The 18869-nt window shown below is 43.5% G+C and overlaps 1 protein-coding gene across 1 annotated transcript in view; it reads left to right on the forward strand.

The window, feature by feature from the left end:
• Positions 1-18869, forward strand: part of LOC144693385 (formin-like) — a 337591-nt gene that overhangs the window by 16237 nt on the left and 302485 nt on the right. Inside the window, exon 2 of the mRNA XM_078563248.1 lies at positions 4527-4693. Coding sequence (XP_078419374.1) covers positions 4527-4693 — 167 coding nt within the window. The remainder of the gene's footprint in view (positions 1-4526; positions 4694-18869) is intronic.

Below are 18869 nucleotides of genomic sequence, written 5' to 3' on the forward strand. Positions count from 1 at the left end.
AGGCTACGTACAGTAAATTCGTTAGGTGGAGTTGTATCTGGCTTCAATGGGATTTTGAGATCCTTGTCGACATGAGAGCTAAGTGGCGAGAGAAGCGTATGCGCAGGCTGAAGCGTAAATGATGAAAGATGGGACAGAGGTCCAGGTGAACAACTGCTGAAGGTGCAGTACTGATCAGGCTTTGTTGAATCTTACATGGCAAATGGACTCTGACGCCTCTGTTTATACATCTTTTTCTAAGGCCAACAATTTAGAGGCACTTCAGATGCTGGTCTTGAGAAGATCTTGTACATTGGTCTGTTGTGGTACTGTGCCTTCATGTACAGTAGTTGCAAAATAAAATGAGTTGTGGAAATGCTGATGAATGTTTGAAGTGCCAGTAAATTTGACATGCTGTTTTAGAGGACAACGAGTTTCTGTTCATTTATTGACACACCTGCCTATTGCAGCCGAAAATTCAAGTGATTTACATCCATTGGGTTGCTTCATGCAGTAATTGGGGAGGAAGTGGCATAGCGGTATTGTCACTGGACTAGTATTCCAGCCACCCAGGCAAATGCTCTGGGGACCCAGGTTTGAAGCCCACTGTAGCAGATGGTGGAATTTGAATTCAATAAAAAATATAGAATTAAAAATCTAATGATAACCATGAAACCATTGTTGATTGTCATTAGAAACCCCTCTGGTTCATTAATGTCCTTTAGGGAAGGAAATCTGCTGTCCTTACCTAGTCTGGCCTACAGTGACTCCAGACCCACAGCAATGTGGTTGAGTCTTAAGTGCCCTCTGAAATGGCCTAGTAAACCACTCAGTCCTCAAGGCCAGTTAGGGATGGGCAATAAATGCTGGCCCAGCCAGCGACGCCCACATCCCATAAACGAAGAAAAAAAATGGTTAGCTTCTGTGAATTCCAGCAGATTAATGAGGCAAAACCTTTAGCTTCTAAACCTGTAATCACCCCTTCTTTATAGCCTTTGTAGTCTTTTAGATGAACCTAGTTAAAACATTCAAACATGTTTTTAAATGCAAATTTTAATGTGACTGATGCATAATTTCCAGATATATTTCTTATTAAAAATATCAAGATAAGTTTTGCAGTCTTGAATCTATGGAGTTCCTAAAAATATTAACCATACCATCTCAATGACTCATTTTCTGTTAGTGTTTGTGAAATCTTGGATGCCTTTTAGTTCTGTGCTAATAATTCCAATTAAATGATATATTGCATTATCCATTCTGCTCATTCCTACAAAGTGAGTTGGAATTTCCTTTTTGTCGGATGGTGAAATTGGGTTAAGACTGGTAGCTACTGCCTCAAATCTTCTGTCAAAAAGATTTGCATGTGAATTATCTTTCAAATAAATGTCAGTTCTGTATAAGTCTTGCCTTATAAACATGTGCTCAAGGGAGTGTGGCCAATTTGTCCAAACCATTTACCCCAAGTTGCCCCCAAAACGAACCCCAAGTTATTACTACATAAATGCTGGAAGGAGTTGGAGGATGGCATCCCTAAGGTGGACACGCATTTAGGAGGCCATTTTGCATGCTAAAGTACTGACAATTGGCATTACTTTGCCTGCATATCAATTTCCTCAATGTTTTGGAGGTTCTGTCAAATCTATTGCGGGTAGCTTTATTTGGGTCTGCTTTGCAATAAGTTATAGATTTGCCAGAGAAAATTCTCCCTTTTTCTTGCTTTGAGGAGGAGTATGAAAATATGAAAGAGGCTTGAGTGTATCGAGGCCTTTGGAGTGGAGCATCTCAGAAGGAATTTGTTCCCTACAGGCTCATAGCCACTCACCAAGGTTTATAGATGAAGCATTCTTTCTTGGACTTCACAGAATCATAGAACCACAGAATTGTTACAGTGCGGTAGGAGGCCATTCAGCCCATCATGTCTGCACCAGCTCTCTGAGCATTTTAACTTAGTGCCAATCTCCTGCCTTTTCCCCGTAATCCTGCACATTGCCCCCGTAGCCCTGCACACTTCTCTGACAGTCATTACCTTAGAAGGCAGGGATTTTGTCTGGAGGCTACTGGGGGATGTATCAACTGTTGGCTGAAGACAAGCTGCCACTTCCACCAGGAGAACGGAATTGTCTGGACTGGACTGCTCTTCCCTGAATCTCTTTGTGACTGGCTCCTTCCAGTGGCCTTTGGTGACTTTTGCCGCATTGGTTAGACAACTGTTCATCAGTACATCAAGCAGCTCAGGGATGCTTTATTTAGGAGAATGTAATTCATATTATGCTCAATAGAAGCAAGAAAACAGCAAACTATTCAGTTTTACAGATTGACATTGTCTAGGCAAAGTTGACAATTGGGTTTTATTCAAATCCCAAATGGTAACCCCTTCAAATAAGAAAGGTGTGCATTCTATCAATGTTAGGCTCATGCGCAATATCATTCAACTTATCCTGCATGTTGACGTCAGACACACAAGAAACTGCCTTGACACTTTAACAGTCAGCAGTTCACCATGCCAGCTCTCAATACTTGGAACTATGTATCCAAATCAATGATCAGGGCTTCCTTTCACACAGGGCGGGGTGTATAGGAAAGGGAGAATATACTGAAAGCAAGCAGCTAGAGGATGGAGGGTGCAACTGATAACCCAGTCCTTTCACTGCATAAAGATTAAGTCACCCAATAACGCTCTTCACACAAATCCTCACAAAATTCCTCATGGTCAAAGACATCATCCATAAGCAGAATCTGTGCTGCACATACCATTGTCCAAAGCTCCCATAAAGAGAAAGCATTAGTAAAATAAAATTCTGAGCCCTTTCAATGTATCAACCTTGTTTATTTAAGGACCAAAAGATACCAAAACTTCCAATCATCCTACTTACAGTTTATTAACACTGTGTATACTCCCTTTGTACCCATTAATTTACCTGCTTGCACTCTTAATTTGCTATTCCTAAGAGGCTCTCCCTGAGTGAGATGATGTTCAGAAGTGAGTAGCTCAAGAACATTTAAAGTCTGAGATGACCAATCCTCTCAGGAAGCACTTTGTATAGTAATCAAGTATTTAATTGCGTTCGAGCGATGGCATTGACTGGAGATTCACTTGTGCTCCTACGTATAGAAGATTGGAATTGTGGCTGTTGGGTTAGGAGGTGCATGCTTGTAATGTGAATTTATGTAAATAAAAAGTTATAAACTGCGTAAGGATTAGGCTTTGGTTCTATCCTTCACTACCTTTCTTTCTGAAGTAGAACACCTCAGAGCAGCCATACTCCCACAGTGCCAGGGCATGTCTGAAGCCCCCTCCTGTATTGTGGAGATTAATGCCACTGCTGGAGAGACAGAAAATTTTTCAGCCAATTCTTGGAACCCACTATTACAGGGCATGAGTTTGGTGGAGATACTGGTTGATAACAGTGCAGGTCAGATAGTCCTCTCTCGAAAGAGCTATGAAACTGTTTGGTTCAAAGCATTTATGGTGGCATTGTTTGAAGCTCGGAGGCTGTTTTTGGCCTCTTAGTGTTGCAGAACTCTCCTGGCGGTTACAATATTTAGGTGTTCTGCAAACTGTTGGAAACTTCCATTCTGGCTGGAAGTGGTGGACTAGCCTAGTGGTTATGATATTGGAATAACATTTCTGAATTCAAATTCCATCATGGTAGGTTGTGAAACTGAATGTAATAAATCTGATAAATTGAATATCACCAGAAAATTACCAAGAAAACTGCTGGATTATCATAAAGACCCAACTGGTTCACTGATGTCCTTTAGATAATTCAGGGGAGGGGGCCGTCTGTCTCCCCCACAGTCTTGCCCACGTTTGCCTCTAGTCCTTTATAACACAGCTGACATTCATATGTCCTTAGGGCAACCAGGGATGGCTAATAAGTACTTGCCAATTTTTTTTATTCTTTCATGTCATTGGCTAGGCCAGCATTTATTGCCCATACCTAGTTTCCCTTGAGAAGGTGGTGGTGAGCTGCCGCCTGGAACCGCTGCAGCCCATGTGGCGTAGGTACACCCACAGCGTTGTTAGGGAGGGAGTTCCAGGATTTTGACCCAGCGACAGTGAAGGAACAGCGATATATTTCCAAGTCAGGATGGTGAGTGGCTTGGAAGGGAACTTCCAGGTGGTGGTGTTCCCATGCGTCTGTTGCCCTTGTCCTTGTACATGGTAGAGGTCGTGGGTTTGGAAGGTGCTGTCAAAGGAACCTTGATAAATTCCTGCAATGCATCTTGTAGATGATACATACTGCTGCCCCTGTTTGTCGTTGGTGGAGGGAGTAAATTTTGAAGGTAGTGGACAGGTTGCCAATCTAGTGGGGCTGCTTTGTCCTGGATGGTGTCGAGCGTCTTGAGTGTTGTTGGAGCTGCACTCATCCAGGCAAGTGGGGAGTATTCCATCACTCTCCTGACTTGTGCCTTGTAGATGGTGGACAGGCTTTGGGGTAATGGTACCCACATTGCAACAGCAAGTTTCAAACAAAACAAGGGCAAAGTTTCAGCTTTACAATGTATTTTATTTGAAGACTTATTTTAGAAACTTTTCTTTTCAGCGAAGACTTCTGTACAGCAGCTTTGTACTGACCTGGTAGAAAATGGATCATCTGTTGAAAGAAGTTCAGCTATCATCAGGCCACAATCTTTGGACCTCAGGTTTATTACTGTGGATGGAGAAGAAATTGATGCAAATGCGCAAGCATTCGGTTATATGGAACTTTATGTAAGTCATGAATTATGATTATTGATAATTATTTCTAAAGACGGCTTTTTGAGGATGACATTTTAAGGATATTTTTTATAAATTATTCTTGTTATGATAGCTGAATCCTTTGAATACCAAAATATTTTGGTATTCGTTTTAGGGGACCATGGACCTAGGGTGGAATTTTACGCCCCTGTTGCACCGGGGATGGGGCGGTAAAATGCGACAAGCCGATGAAAACCCCATTGGCTTCAGCTGGAAAGGAAGATCCTGCCGTGGGAGGGGCTGTAAAATTCCACCCATAGTGTCAGTCCCTAATATTTATAATAAAGATTAAATTTAGATTGCTGAGAGTTAGAAAAAAATTCGTTGTGTTCATCTTTAATTACCTGCTCTACAAACATCGAAATTCATAAAAGGAATTTGGATAATTTATACCAACACTTTATATTTAGCCACAGATTGGTTGCGTTGCTTACTACGTAGCCTTTGCATTGTTCTGTATTCACAGTTGCTTTGCTGCAAAGCGATTTTGGATGCTTATGGATGTCTGAGCACTATGTTCTTTCACAATATCCAAACAAAAGGTGAATTTTTAAGACGCCTGTATGTAGTGGATAGGAGTTCCATGCCACCTGATAAGGTGTAAACCTCCATTTAATGTAACCCTAGTGCAGTGGGTGAAATTTTTTTATACCCACATGGTCAGAAAGGCCTTGCGTGTAGCAGTGGCTTGTCGAAAATTGCAGGTACGTAATTTCTACAGCAGCCTTCTGTCTTGTAAGATGATGGTTTGTGCCTGGTGTGGCTCAGGCAGTCTCTGCTGCATTTGCTGCAGAGGAAGACAGTGGGGCTGAGAAGGTGCACAATTCACCGGCCTCTGTTTTCCCTGGACCTTCCTCTCGGCCGGCTGAGCTTTGTGTTTCTGCTCGCCTCTTCCAATGTCCTTTCAAACAGTCAGCCCCCAGAGGTCACAGCCGTCAAGTGACTGTCTCCCAGCTGTCCATGTCAATGTCCGCCATCTTCATAGCTCGCTTGCATATTTCCTTATAGTGGAGGTATGATAGTCCAGATTAATTTTATTTTTATTATATGTTCATGAGAGGCGGGTGTTGCAGGCAAGGCCGGAATTTCTTCACCAATAGGTCTTGTGAAAATGGTGAGAGTACGGCCACAGTGGTCAATTCACCATACAGGAGGTCTTTGGGTATATGGCTGTCATCCATCTGATGAATGTGGCCAAGTTAGCGCAGACTTTGTTGGCTTAGCAAGCCGTGTTTGCTGATGGAATTAGCATGTTCCAACGCTGCTGAGTTGGTGACCGTGTCCTGCCAAGAGATGCCAAGGAGACAGCCGAGACAGCGAAGCTGTAAACTGTCCCTCCTACCTTGCCTACTATTGTCTAAGTATCACCACTATAGAGTCGCAGGCTTGGAAGACTCGCAGTTTAGTGTTCTCAATCAGGTTGCTGTTATACCCTCTTACTCAGCTTGGATGTAACAGCTGCAGCTTTTGCAATGCATGTGTTAATTTTAGCGTGATGTGACAGATTGCTGGTGATTATGGAGTTTAGATATGTGAAGCTATCAACAGCTTCCAACGTCACATTATCAATGCTGGTAGCTGGCGGTATGGCAACATCCTGGACCATGACATTATCTTTCTGATACTGATGGTCAAACCAAATGCTTTACAGGAATAAGAGAGTCTGTCCATTTGCCACCGAATGTGTTCCTTAGTGTGGAATGCTAGTACGGCATTGTCAGGGTAAAGCAACTCTCTGACAAGGACTCGGTGCACCTTTTCCTGGATCTCAGGCAAACAATGCTGAACATCTTTTTGTCAGTGCTGGTATGTAAATTGACACCCTCTGTGGATGACTTGAAGACATGTGACAGCAGCAAACAGAAAAATATACCAAAGATTGTCAATGCCAGAGTGCAGCCCTGTTTGACCCCACTTTGGATCTCAAAGGGTGATAATGGATGGTAAATGGATTGCAAATTTAAAGAAAATTTTCGAAACAGGTTAGAGGTTATTTCTGTGCACAGGTTCTACAAGTGATATGTGTGGTCTAGTTGTAAATGTTTTTGGAAAAGGATGAAGAACAATCAAACATAAAAATATTTAACTTGAGGAAGACCAATTTAAATGAATTAAAAAGGAATCTAGTCCAGATTAATGTTATTTCTATTATATGTTCACGAGAGGCGGGTGTTGCAGGCAAGGCCGGAATTTCTTCACCAGTAGGTCTTGTGAAAATGGTAGCAAACTGCCCTTGAACTGCTGCAGACATTGTGGTGAGGGTACGCCCATAGTGCAGTTAGGTCGGTAGCTGTAGGATTTTGATCCAGCAGCAGGGAGGGATGGTGTGTGACTCGAACTTGCAGGTATTGGTGCTCCCATATGCCGACTGCTCTGGTTCTTCTAAATGGTAGAGGTTGGGAGGTGCTGTCGAAGAAGCCTTTGCGAGATGCTGCAGTGCAATCTTGTAGATTATACACACTTGTAACCTTTAGAATAATCGACCTAAACAGAGTTGGCGCATTTGGTGACCGCTTTGGTGCCTTCGGAGATGGCGTGTTTGGCCAGTTCCCCTGGCAGCATGAGGCAGTCGGCGCTCTGGATCTGCCTGGCTGAGACGGTGTGGCACTTGTTGTGGTGAATGAGGTGCGAGGCCTCGGAGGCGATGTGCTTGAAAATGTCGACAGTGAAGGAACTCATAACACTCATGGCCTTGGGACGAGATCCTGGTGGAAGGATGGACCTGGTAAAATCCACTTCTGGTAAAATCCCAGCGGGCACGTGCCATCCAGCCTAACTTCACACTCCCCCTAACACCACCAACCCCCCCTCCCCACCCCCCCAACACACCCCTCTGCCCACCCACTCCTGGAATAGGTGTAAAGTTAAGAACTGAGAAATGAGGAGCAGAAGTAGGCTATTCGGGATAGATAATTTGCCAACACACCATTGTGCCCTAGTAGGCTATTTGGCCCCTCAGGCCTACGCCTGCCATTCAACTAGATGATGGCTGAACTCCTACCTCAATACCATTTTTAAGCACTATCCACATATCCCTTGATATGTTTAATATCCAGAAATCTATCGATCTCTGTCTTGAATTTACTCAATGACTGAACCTCGATAGCCTTCTGGGGTACAGAATTCCAAAGATTCATCACCTTCTGGGTAAAGAAATTCCTCCTCATCTCAGTCCTATTATCTATCCCCTTCACATTGATAGTATTTCTACAAAATGATTGATATCTAGCTATCAGTAACCTAATGAAAATAGCACTAACTGAATTATCTGCACATCTCTGGTGTCTTGAACTTTGGAATGAGCTGATTAATCATACTCCGCCTTTAGAATCTGTTGAGGTGCATTTCAAAGCTTTCTAGTTACACAGCGGTGTTGCACCTTTACAGTTTTTACAAAAAGCTATTTTTTTGATAAGTGTCGAAGAATTGTCTCTTCACAGGGATTGTCCTAGGTGTCCAGTTGGTGCGAACCAATTTCTAGCCCAGTGTGGCAGACCAAGCCTGCACGTAGTAGGATGATAACTCATCCTACTGGAAGAAACAGTGGAACTCAGTAAACAGTTTGCCGTTTTTAAAACATTGCTGCTTTTTCACTTTCATTCTATCATGATTTTTTGTGCAGCTCGTTGTATTTATTGAGCGCTGGTTGTCCAAATATCTTTTTTTTAAAAATCTCTCTGAAGGCCACAATATTCTAACTTAAACACTGCAATGCCATTATTCTTTGTTCGCTGAAATAATGGACTTCTGTCAGTTGTGTTGACACTGCCAAGTGACTCAGATATCCTGGCAAACACTCTTCCAAAATGGTCAGTGATATCACCAAAATTACTGACTTCTCTTCCTGCTGTGACTTTTCACCACTCGAAACATTTGGAATTTTATTTTGCAGTATGTAGCAACTTTAGTTCTTGGTAAACAGCAAATAATAAATGATCTGTTTTAGAGTCGAGGATACGGATTGGTGGGAAGCGATAGTTTTAAAGAAATGGAGCAGGTCTTCCAGATGTGCCCAAGCACATTGGATGGCCTGGGCACAGTATATGGAGGAACATCAGACAGGGAGATTGGACACTACGGGGTCCACCTGATTTTCCACCTGGTTACATTAATGGATGAGGGAATCAACCACACTCACACGGACATGTGATTGTCCCTGTCCCAGTTTCCCCAATGCACTGTGCAAAATACCGAGCCTGGGTGAACATTGACCATGACATGCGCAGATTGTCAAAGATACGTCTACGTGTTGATGGAATTGTTTCTCAGCTCCTGGAGCCAGCTTCACAGGAAACAAAATTAGAAACTATATATGCTTAATTGTACAACTTCTAGTCATTAAAAAAAAAGAGGGGAGGCGGTGGTGTAGTGATATGTCACTGGACTAATAATTCAGAGGCCTAGAAAAATTCTCTGGGAACATGGATTCAGATCCCACTATAGCAGCTGGTGGAATTTAAATTTAATTAATAAAATAGGAATTGAAAACTAGTCTCAGTAATGGTGACCATGAAACTATCAACGATTGTCATAAAAACCCATCTGGTTCACTAATGCCCCTTTAGGGTGCCACCCTTACCCGGTCTGGCCTACATGTGACTCCAGACCCACAGCGATGTGGTTGATTCTTAACTGGCCTCTGAAATGGCCTAGCAAGCCGTTCAGTTTAAGGGCAATGAGGGACAGGCAATAAATGCTGGCCTTGCCAGTGATGCCCACATCGATGAAAGAATAAATTTTTAAAAAACTTGTTTGGAGAATTTTTCTAACACAGGAGAGGGGGTCTCAGAAGCAAAAGATTGAGAACCCCTGTCACAGTGATCTCGATCTTCAAAGAAGTTAATGTCTGTCAGACAGGATCCTCACATTCTGAATCCATGTTGAGTGATGTTTACCTGATTGTTAATGTGCAGATGATTTTCAGGTCGACTGGTAATTAATTCCATTATTCTACAGACAATAGAAACAAGACAAGTAAGTCCAAAGTGGCCTCTTCATCAGCCTTTCTGAATATAGCTGACACATTAACTTGTCAATCTTCTGGTACCTCTAGGGTGTTTCGTGACAACACGATAATTCAGGGCTTCACAATTCTCCTCCTATAATCTCTTGCCGCAGTTCTGGGGTTAATACCTTCTTTGGCGATTTATTTGTTTTGATCCTATTTAGCCTGCCATTGATTTCACATGCAATAACTTCGGTTAGAGCAAAAACAAAAATACCTGGAAAAACTCAGCAGGTCTGGCAGCATCTGCGGAGAGGAACACAGTTAACGTTTCGAGTCTGAATGACTCTTCATCAGAACTAAGGAAAAATAGAAAAGAGGTAAAATATAAGCTGGTTTAAGGGGGGGTGGGACAGGTAGAGCTGGATAGAGGGCCAGTGGTAGGTGGAGATTGCCAAAAGATGTCATAGACAAAAGGTCAAAGAGGTGTTGACGGTGGTGATATTATCTAAGGAATGTGATAATGGTGACATTAAGGGTAGAAAGCAGGATGAGCAAAGTACAGATAGCCCTAGTTACGGGGGTGGGGGTGGGGGGTGTGTGGAGGGATCGAAATAGGCTAAAAGGTAGAGATAAAACAATGAATGGAAATACTAAAGGCTGAGCGTCAACTCGCAGACACTTCCTCCTACCTTCCCCTGGACCATGACCCCACCACTGAACATCAAGCCATTGTTTCTAGGACTGTCACTGACCTCATCTCCTCTGGAGATCTTCGTTCCACAGCTTCCAACCTCATAGTCTCCCAACCTAGGACAGCCCGCTTCTACCTCCTACCCAAAATCCACAAACAGGACTGTCCCGGCAGACCGATTATGTCAGCCTGTTCCTGCCCCACGGAACTCATTTCTTGCTATCTTTACTCCATTCTCTCTCCCCTTGACCAGTCTCTTCCCACCTACATCCGCGATTCCTCTGACACCCTACATCATATCAACAATTTCCAGTTCCCTGACCCCAACCGCCGCCTCTTCACCATGGACGTCCAATCCCTCTACCTCCATCCCCCACCAGGATGGTCTGAGGGCTCTCCGCTTCTTCCTTGAACAGAGGCCCGAACAATCCCCATCCACCACTACTCTCCTCCGTCTGGCTGAACTTGTTCTCTCACTGAACAATTTCTCCTTAAACTCCTCTCACTTCCTCCAAATAAAAGGTGTGGCTATGGGTACCCGCATGGGCCCCAGTTATGCCTGTCTCTTTATGGGTTATGTGGAACATTCCTTGTTCCAGTCCTGCTCTGGCCCCCTCCCACAACTCTTTCTCCGGTACATCGATGACTGCTTCGGTGCTGCTTCATGCTCTCGTCGGGACCTGGAAAAATTTATTAATTTTGCTTCCAATTTCCATCCCTCCATCATTTTCACATGGTTCATCTCTGACACTTCCCTTCCTTGACCTCTCTGTCTCAATTTTTGGTGATAGACTGTCCACCAATATCCATTACAAGCCCACCGACTCCCACAGCTACCTTGACTACAGCTCCTCACACCCCGCTTCCTGTAAGGATTCCATCCCGATCTCTCAGTTCCTTCAACTCTGTCACATCTGTTCTGATGATGCCACTTTCAAAAACAGTTCCTCTGACATGTCTTCCTTCTTCCTTAACCAAGGTTTTCCACCCACGGTGGTTGACAGGGCCCTCAACTGTGTCCAGCCCATCTCCCGCGCATCCGCCCTCACACCTTCCTCTCCCTCCCAGAACCAAGATAGGGTCCCCCTTGTCCTCACTTATCACCCCACCAGCCTCCGCATTCAAAGGATCATCCTCCGCCAACTCCAGCATGATGCCACCACCAAACACATCTTCCCTTCACCCCCCTGATGACATTCCGCAGGGATCGGTCCCTCCGTGACATCCTGGTCCACTCCTCCATCACCCCCTACACCTCAAACCCTTCCACGGCACCTTCCCATGCAACCGCAGAAGGTGCAACACCTGCCCCTTTACTTTGTCCCTCCTCACCGTCCAAGGGCCTAAACACTCCTTTCAAGTGAAGCAGCATTTCACTTGCACTTCCCTCAATTTAGTCTACTGTATTCGCTGCTCCCAATGCGGTCTCCTCTACATTGGAGAGACCAAACGCAGACTGGGTGACCGCTTTGTGGAACACCTTTGGTCTGTCCGCAAGCATGACCCAGACCTCCCTGTCGCTTGCCATTTCAACACACCACCCTGCTCTCATGCCCACATGTCTGTCCTTGGCCTGCTGCAATGTTCCAGTGAAGCTCAACGCAAACTGGAGGAACTGCACCTCATCTTCCGACTAGGCACTTTACAGCCTTCCGGACTGAATATTGAGTTCAACAACTTTAGATCATGAACCCTCTCCTCCATCCCCACCCTCTTTCCGATCCCCCTTTTTTCCAATAATTTATATATATTTTTCTTTTCCCACCTATTTCCATTATTTTTATATGTATTTCCATCCATTGTTTTTATCTCTACCTTTTAGCCTATTTCGATCCCTTCCCCCCACCCCACCCCCACTAGGGCTATCTATACTTTGCTCATCCTGCTTTCTACCCTTAATGTCACCTATTAGCACATTCCTTAGATAATATCACCACCTTCAACACCTCTTTGTCCTTTTGTCTATGACATCTTTTGGCTATCTCCACCTATCACTGGCCCTCTATCCAGCTCTACCTGTCCCACCGCCCCCTTAAACCAGCTTATATTTCACCTCTCTTCTATTTTTCCTTAGTTCTGATGAAGAGTCATTCGGACTCGAAACTTTAACTGTGTTCCTCTCCGGAGATGCTGTCAGACCTGCTGAGTTTTTCCAGGTATTTGTTGCCTTTTTGCCTTTATCTTTGGTTAGAGCATGTGGCTTGTGACTTTATGAATATTTGGAGGAAGTAATAATCGAGAATATTCACTAAGATAAAAGCAAAAAACTGCGGATGCTGGGAATCGAAAACAAAAATACCTGGAAAAACTCAGCAGGTCTGACAGCATCTGCGGAGAGGAACACAGTTAACGTTTCAAGTCCATATGACTCTTCACTAGAATACCAAATATGAGAATATTCACTGTTCTGAGCTGATCCTCTGTTTTAAGTCTGTTTGCATTTTGAGTTTTTTTTTTAACCTCTTTGTCCTCTATGGGTTGTGGTCCTGATGTTTCTTCTCCGCCAAGTTTAGCTTTAGTTGCTGGTCTTTCTTTCCTTCTGGTCACCTTTCTAATATATTTTTGAAATTTTTTCAACCCCTCCCAGTGATTCCCTTTTCTGCTCACTTTCTGATGGATTTGTGCATACCATTTTCCTTTTTATCTCACTTACAATTTCAGTGCTGCCTCATGTGCTTAGTCACTGCTTGTTGATTCTGGTAATGTATTTATCCTACAGTATGCACCATTAAGGTGACCATTCATCTCCCACTGATGTATTGCCAAACCGCCTCAGTTTGTTTTAGTTGTTCCCTAATTTCGTTAAAATGATCAAAATGACTTTGTAAACAGGTAGTTAGATTTATGAACTTGGCTCAATGTTTTGTTGCCAAATATATCCATTTAGAATTGATTGCTGTTGTGGATTAAGAAACTAATTCTAAACATTGATTTAGATTAGATACATCCAGTTTGTTTAGAAGCTACAAATATTGACACTTCACCATGTTGCATGTAGTTTGTTTTAATGGTATATAAGCGGACTAAATAATATTTCAAATTATTATGCGATCTTCTTACACCTGCCAAATTTTCACTTTTTTGTCCCTTTTCTACCATTCACCTCCCTTCCTGAAAGTGGTAACACTGGGTCCAATTCCATCTGCGCAACCTTCTGGTACCTCCTCTTCAACATTGCATTTGACTAGACTTTTTTTTAAAAAAAATTATTCTTTCACAGGATGTGGGTGTCACTGGCTGGGCCAGCATTTGTTGCCCATCCCAAATTGCCTCTGAGAAGATGGTGGTGAGCCATCTGCTTAAACCACTGCAGCCCATGTGGTGTAGGTCCACCCACAGTGCTGTTGGAGAGGGAGTTCCAGGATCTTGACCCAGCGACAGTGAAGGAACGGCGATATATTTCCAAGTCGGGATGGTGAGTGACCTGGAGGGGAACTTCCAGGTGGTGGTGTTCCCGCTGCCCTTGTCCTTCTAGATGGTAGAGGTTGTGGGTTTGGAAGGTGCTGTTGAAGGAGCCTTGATGAGTAGCTGCAGTACATCTTGTATATGGTACACACTGCTGTCACTGTACATTGGTGGTGGAGGGAGTAAATGTTTAAGATGGTGGGTGGAGTGCCAATCAAGCGGGCTACTTTGTCATGGTGGTGTTGAGCTTCTTTAATTTTATTGAAGTTGCACCCATCCAGGTAAGTGGAGAGTATTCCTTCACAGTCCTGACTTGTGCCTTGTAGGTGATGGACAGGCTTTGGAGAGTCAAGAGGTGAGTTAGTCACTGCAGAATTCCCAGCCTCTGACCTGACCTGCTCTTCTAGTCACAGTATTTATATGGCTGCTCCAGTTAAGTTTCTGGTAAGTGGTAACCCCCAGGATGTTGATCGTGGGGGATTCGGTGATGGTAATGCTATTGAGTGTCAAGGGGAGATGGTTAGATTCTCTCTGGTTGGAGATGGTCATTTCACCCAATATCTGTTTGAATTGTTGTTCTTCATGTGTGACTCTGGATGAGTATCAGCAAGGTATTCCTCATTGAAATCTTCCGCATTCCCAATCCCATGCTTTGCTGGTGTTAACTCACATTCACTCACAGTAGATTGCAGTCAGAAGCAGGACACTGGCTCTTTCTCAATTCCACCCATTTAACCTTGACCCCAGCCCCTAAACCCTTTGTGGCAAGTGCCACACCATGTCACCATGTCATTCATCTATGCACTATCAATTGAGAGGGGGCTTCTCAGTTTTCAGTGTTACAAACGCATGCAAATGGATATCTCGTGACCACTGAACAAGGTTGACATTGCTTTCATTAAGCTTTTATTTCCGCACATTAATGTTTCTAACACAGAGTTGTCCATAATGTTCCAAAACAAATATTTCTGAATTAAACTATTTTTGCAGTTGTGTTTAAAGTAAATAATTGATTTAGGAATTGTATATTTTTGTGCAAAGTGCCACATCCCATTAATAGTTCTTTGAGGGCTATACAATCTTACCTTTGCATCTTGCAAGGTGTTGATTTTCACTAGACTGATGCCTCGACTCCAAGGGTCAAGCTATAATGTGAGAATAAAGAAACCAGGATTGGATTCCCTGTAATTTCGAAACTTAAAGGGTGATTTGGTCAAGGTTTTCATGATATTAGGGAAACAGATAAGGGATTTATGCTGATCGGGGAGTCTAGGGCTTGGGGGAACGGTCAGAACATTAGAGCCTGACCTGTTTAGGAGTGATATTAGGAAAGACTTCTTCACACACAGGGCGGTAGAAGATTCTAGATCAATTGTTAATTTTAGAACGGAGATTGATGGATTTTTGTTTGGCAAGGGTATTCAGGAACAGGGGGCAAATCCCTGAGGAGGCTAAGATAGAAATGAGACTCATATCACTTCAATAATGCCATGGAGCAAACTAAGGAGTTCTGAAACTCCATTTTAGGTGCTTGTAATATATCTCATTGAGCATCTGAGGAATCATTGCTGCTTCTTGCATTCTGTAAAATATCGCAATGAAGTCAAGCCTGCTGCTGAAAGATGAAGGTGATAATAAAGTTAAGACCTCCTGCTTCATAGCGTGAGGTGGGGCATAGGATGGTGAGGATGTGAGACAGCCAGGACCCATGGAAAGTAGGATGCAACTCCAAATAGCTCAGAAATAACATAATTTCACATGTGCCACCCTCCCCCACCTGTCTGAAGGTTGGGGAGAGTCAGAGGGTTGCGGGAGCGAATGGTAGGGTCAGGGGGAGAGTTGGAGGGCTGGGGAGGGAGTCAGGGGGGTCAGTGGGGATTTGGTGGGTAGGGGAGAGATTGTCAGTTGTGTAGTTACCCAGGAATATATATGCTTATTTTTCTGTTTAATATTTCCAACGTAACTACCCAGATAAGTAGGTTGGAACCCTCCAAAGTCTCTGACTCTAAGTCAGAGATGGAGACTTTTTCAGCGGGTTCTGAGGAACAGAGGAATTGCCTCTCAGGAGTTGAAACTTCCTGGGACATTCCCACGGAGCCAGTGCACTGGGACTTCTGAGGGTTCCTGTAGCACACCCTCCAGGGTACATCTGGTCCCTGACTATCCGGAGACCGGAAAATCCGTTTTTTTTTTTGGGTAGGCTTTGCTTTAAAGCTTTAAAGGCTCGTTTTCAAACCAATGAAAAATCAAGATAGATCAAAGCTGGGCGTAAACTTTGGAAAAGTGAGACTGACCAACGGTGACTTTTAAAGCAGTAAACTTTTCTACGGTGCTCACAAGGTTAACATTGCATTAAGGTTTGGAATCTGAAGCAGCTACAACTACAGTGATTATTTGGAGAGCTTCAGTCAACTAATCTGTACCATTTCTTCATTAGTGAGAACGTTATTTGGAAAATTTTAATGGACTACAATGTTGTTTTGTGTTGTCTCGCAACACTGCCTTGTGCTCTGTAACACAAACATCTGCAATAACAATGGGTCTTTCTTATTATATTTTGGAAAATAAAAGCATGTACCTTGCTTCTGTTATTTTTTGAACTACATGTTGTAAATTACATTTTATACAATTGCCAATGAGTTAATGATTTAGAAATATAGATTAGTTTCAGATAAGTACCATAAACAGAGAGTTAACTGGAATAGAATTACAATTTCCCGTAGGAATAAATTATGAAGATGAGACCTTTGCATGACACAGAATATTTAACTATTCATGCTGTGGTATGGTTGATAGGAAAGTACCAAGAAGCACTGTACAGAGATTCCAAACTGTTATTATTTGCTTTTAACTAGGTCATGACTGCATTGAAATGGAATGCAGATTCCTTTGGTAACACACCCATAAGGCTTGACTGTAACTGGACCCACCCAATCCAGTTCTTTCTGATTGATGTAAGAGTGCAATCAATTCGCTTGCTGAAAAAATTAATTCATTTTTCGTTAAAGTCCAGCTTTATAAAAGTCACAAGTGGTTACTGTGCCATTGTTATGACCTTTTACAAGGGGCTGTGGCTCTGCTGAGTCTGTAGTTTATGGCGATCTATATTTCTTTGTGACATTGTTAACTGTGTTATGTAGAGTGCACATGTGCAAATGGCACACTGGCTGTGTGATTTTGTTTAGTTGATACTAAAGTTGATGCCTCACATTTAGTATTATTAAAAAATGCTTATTTTGTGGTGTTAAGACTAGACCAGCATACAAAACACATTTGTACCATTGCTGAGGGAAAAGTACAAAATATGAGAGATGGCACCATTTATCAATATAAAAAGTGATTATCTGTTTGTGGAGTTAAGTGGATTTGAATCCTCTCCTGTCTAGGAAGTCATGTCAAAAGCAGCAATATTCACTCTTTATTCTACCTGAATGTTTCAGTCTGTTGCTGGGTGCTAATGCAAAAATTGATCAGTCAGAAGTGTTAAAGTGCATCTCCAAAGTTGATCAGGAGGGTGTATTACACTGTTACTGTTGACATCCCACCTCAGCAGAAGCATAGTCAAATACAAGTGAACCTCGATTTTCCACTATATTGAGCGATGTCTGTGCAGATATTGGAAGTTGGCAGGTAAGTGAGAGGCTTCTGCAAAACACCATGGATTCTGGAAATCTGGAATGGAAACTAAGTGCTAGGAATACTCAGCGGGTCTGGCAACCTCTGTGGAGAGAGAAACAGAGTTAACATTTCAGTTGGATGATTGTGTCAGAACTGGAAGAAGTTAGAGATTTAACAGTCTTTAACCAAGTACACGGGGGGCGGCAGGTGGGGGAGTGGGGGGAGGTTGGGAAGAAGTGGGTGGGACAGAAGAACAAAAGGAGAGGTCTGTGAAGGCAGGACAGGTTAAATGATGAGGCATAATGATGCAGAGCAAAAAGGGCTAGTCATAGGACAAGTAAAGAAAAAAAGATGGGCCTAGAGGAGTTGTAAATGGCAACAGCAGAACCATTACCAACTTCACTGCTTGGAAAATGAGAACATTTGAACTTACTGAACGCAATGTTGAGTCCCGACAGTTGTAAAGTTCCTAATGCGAAGATGAGGAGTTTCTCAAACTACCATTGTGCTTTATTGGAACAGTGTAGGAGGCCGAGGACAGAATGAGAGACAGAATGCATAGAGGATTAAAATGTCAAACATAGGACCACATTTGCGGACTTAACAGAGGTCTTCAGCAAAGCGATCACCCAATCTGCATTTGGTCTCCCCAGTGTAAATGAGACGGCATTGTGTGTAGTGAATACAGTGTACTAAACTGAAAGAAGCACAGGTAAATCACTGGCTCGTTTGAGGGCCCTGGACAGTGAGAAGGGGGAGGTAAAAGGGCAGGTGATACAACTTATACACTTTCACAGGAGGATGCTGTGGGAAAGGGAATGGATCTAGGGGATGATGACAGAGTGGGCTCGGGCATTGCAAAGGGAACCATCCCACTGGAATTCTGAAAGGAGGGGTGGGAAGATATGTTCGGTGGTGACATCATGGCGGAGGGGCTGAGAGTGGTGGAGGATGACTCGCTGAATGGGGAGGGGAGGCTAGTCACGTCGAAGGTGAGGACAGAGGGGGTCCGAATGTGTTTCTGGGCAAGAGGAGAAGGGTGGGGGCAGGAACTAGGATGGACACAGTCAAGGGCCCTGTCGACCAAAGTGGAAGAAAATCTCAGTGGAAGGAAAAGGAAGACCTACCAGAAACTCTAGTGCAGAAGGTTGAATCATCAGAACAGAGGCAACAGAGTTGGAGAAGATAGGAGAATGAACTAATCCTTCCAGGAGATGGTGTAATCAGTGGTGGGAGACCATGGGACAGCCTAGTCCCAGAAATGGAAAAACTGAAGTGGGAAAATGTAGGGTGGAATTTAATGCCTCCCCTAAGGTGAATTTGGAGTTGTGAGGGGTACTTAATTGAGTTAGAGGGGTGAGGGGGGGGTTAGCCTGCCGCCTTCCCACCTTTCCCCCAATTAAGACCAGACAGGAAGACTCGTGGACAGCCTTCCTGCCCTGATGCTAATTGAGGTCCTTAAGTGTCAGGTTTGCTTGCAGGCCCCT

This window comes from Cetorhinus maximus, chromosome 18, assembly GCF_964194155.1.
Source record: "Cetorhinus maximus chromosome 18, sCetMax3.hap1.1, whole genome shotgun sequence".
Classification (NCBI taxonomy): domain Eukaryota; kingdom Metazoa; phylum Chordata; class Chondrichthyes; order Lamniformes; family Cetorhinidae; genus Cetorhinus; species Cetorhinus maximus.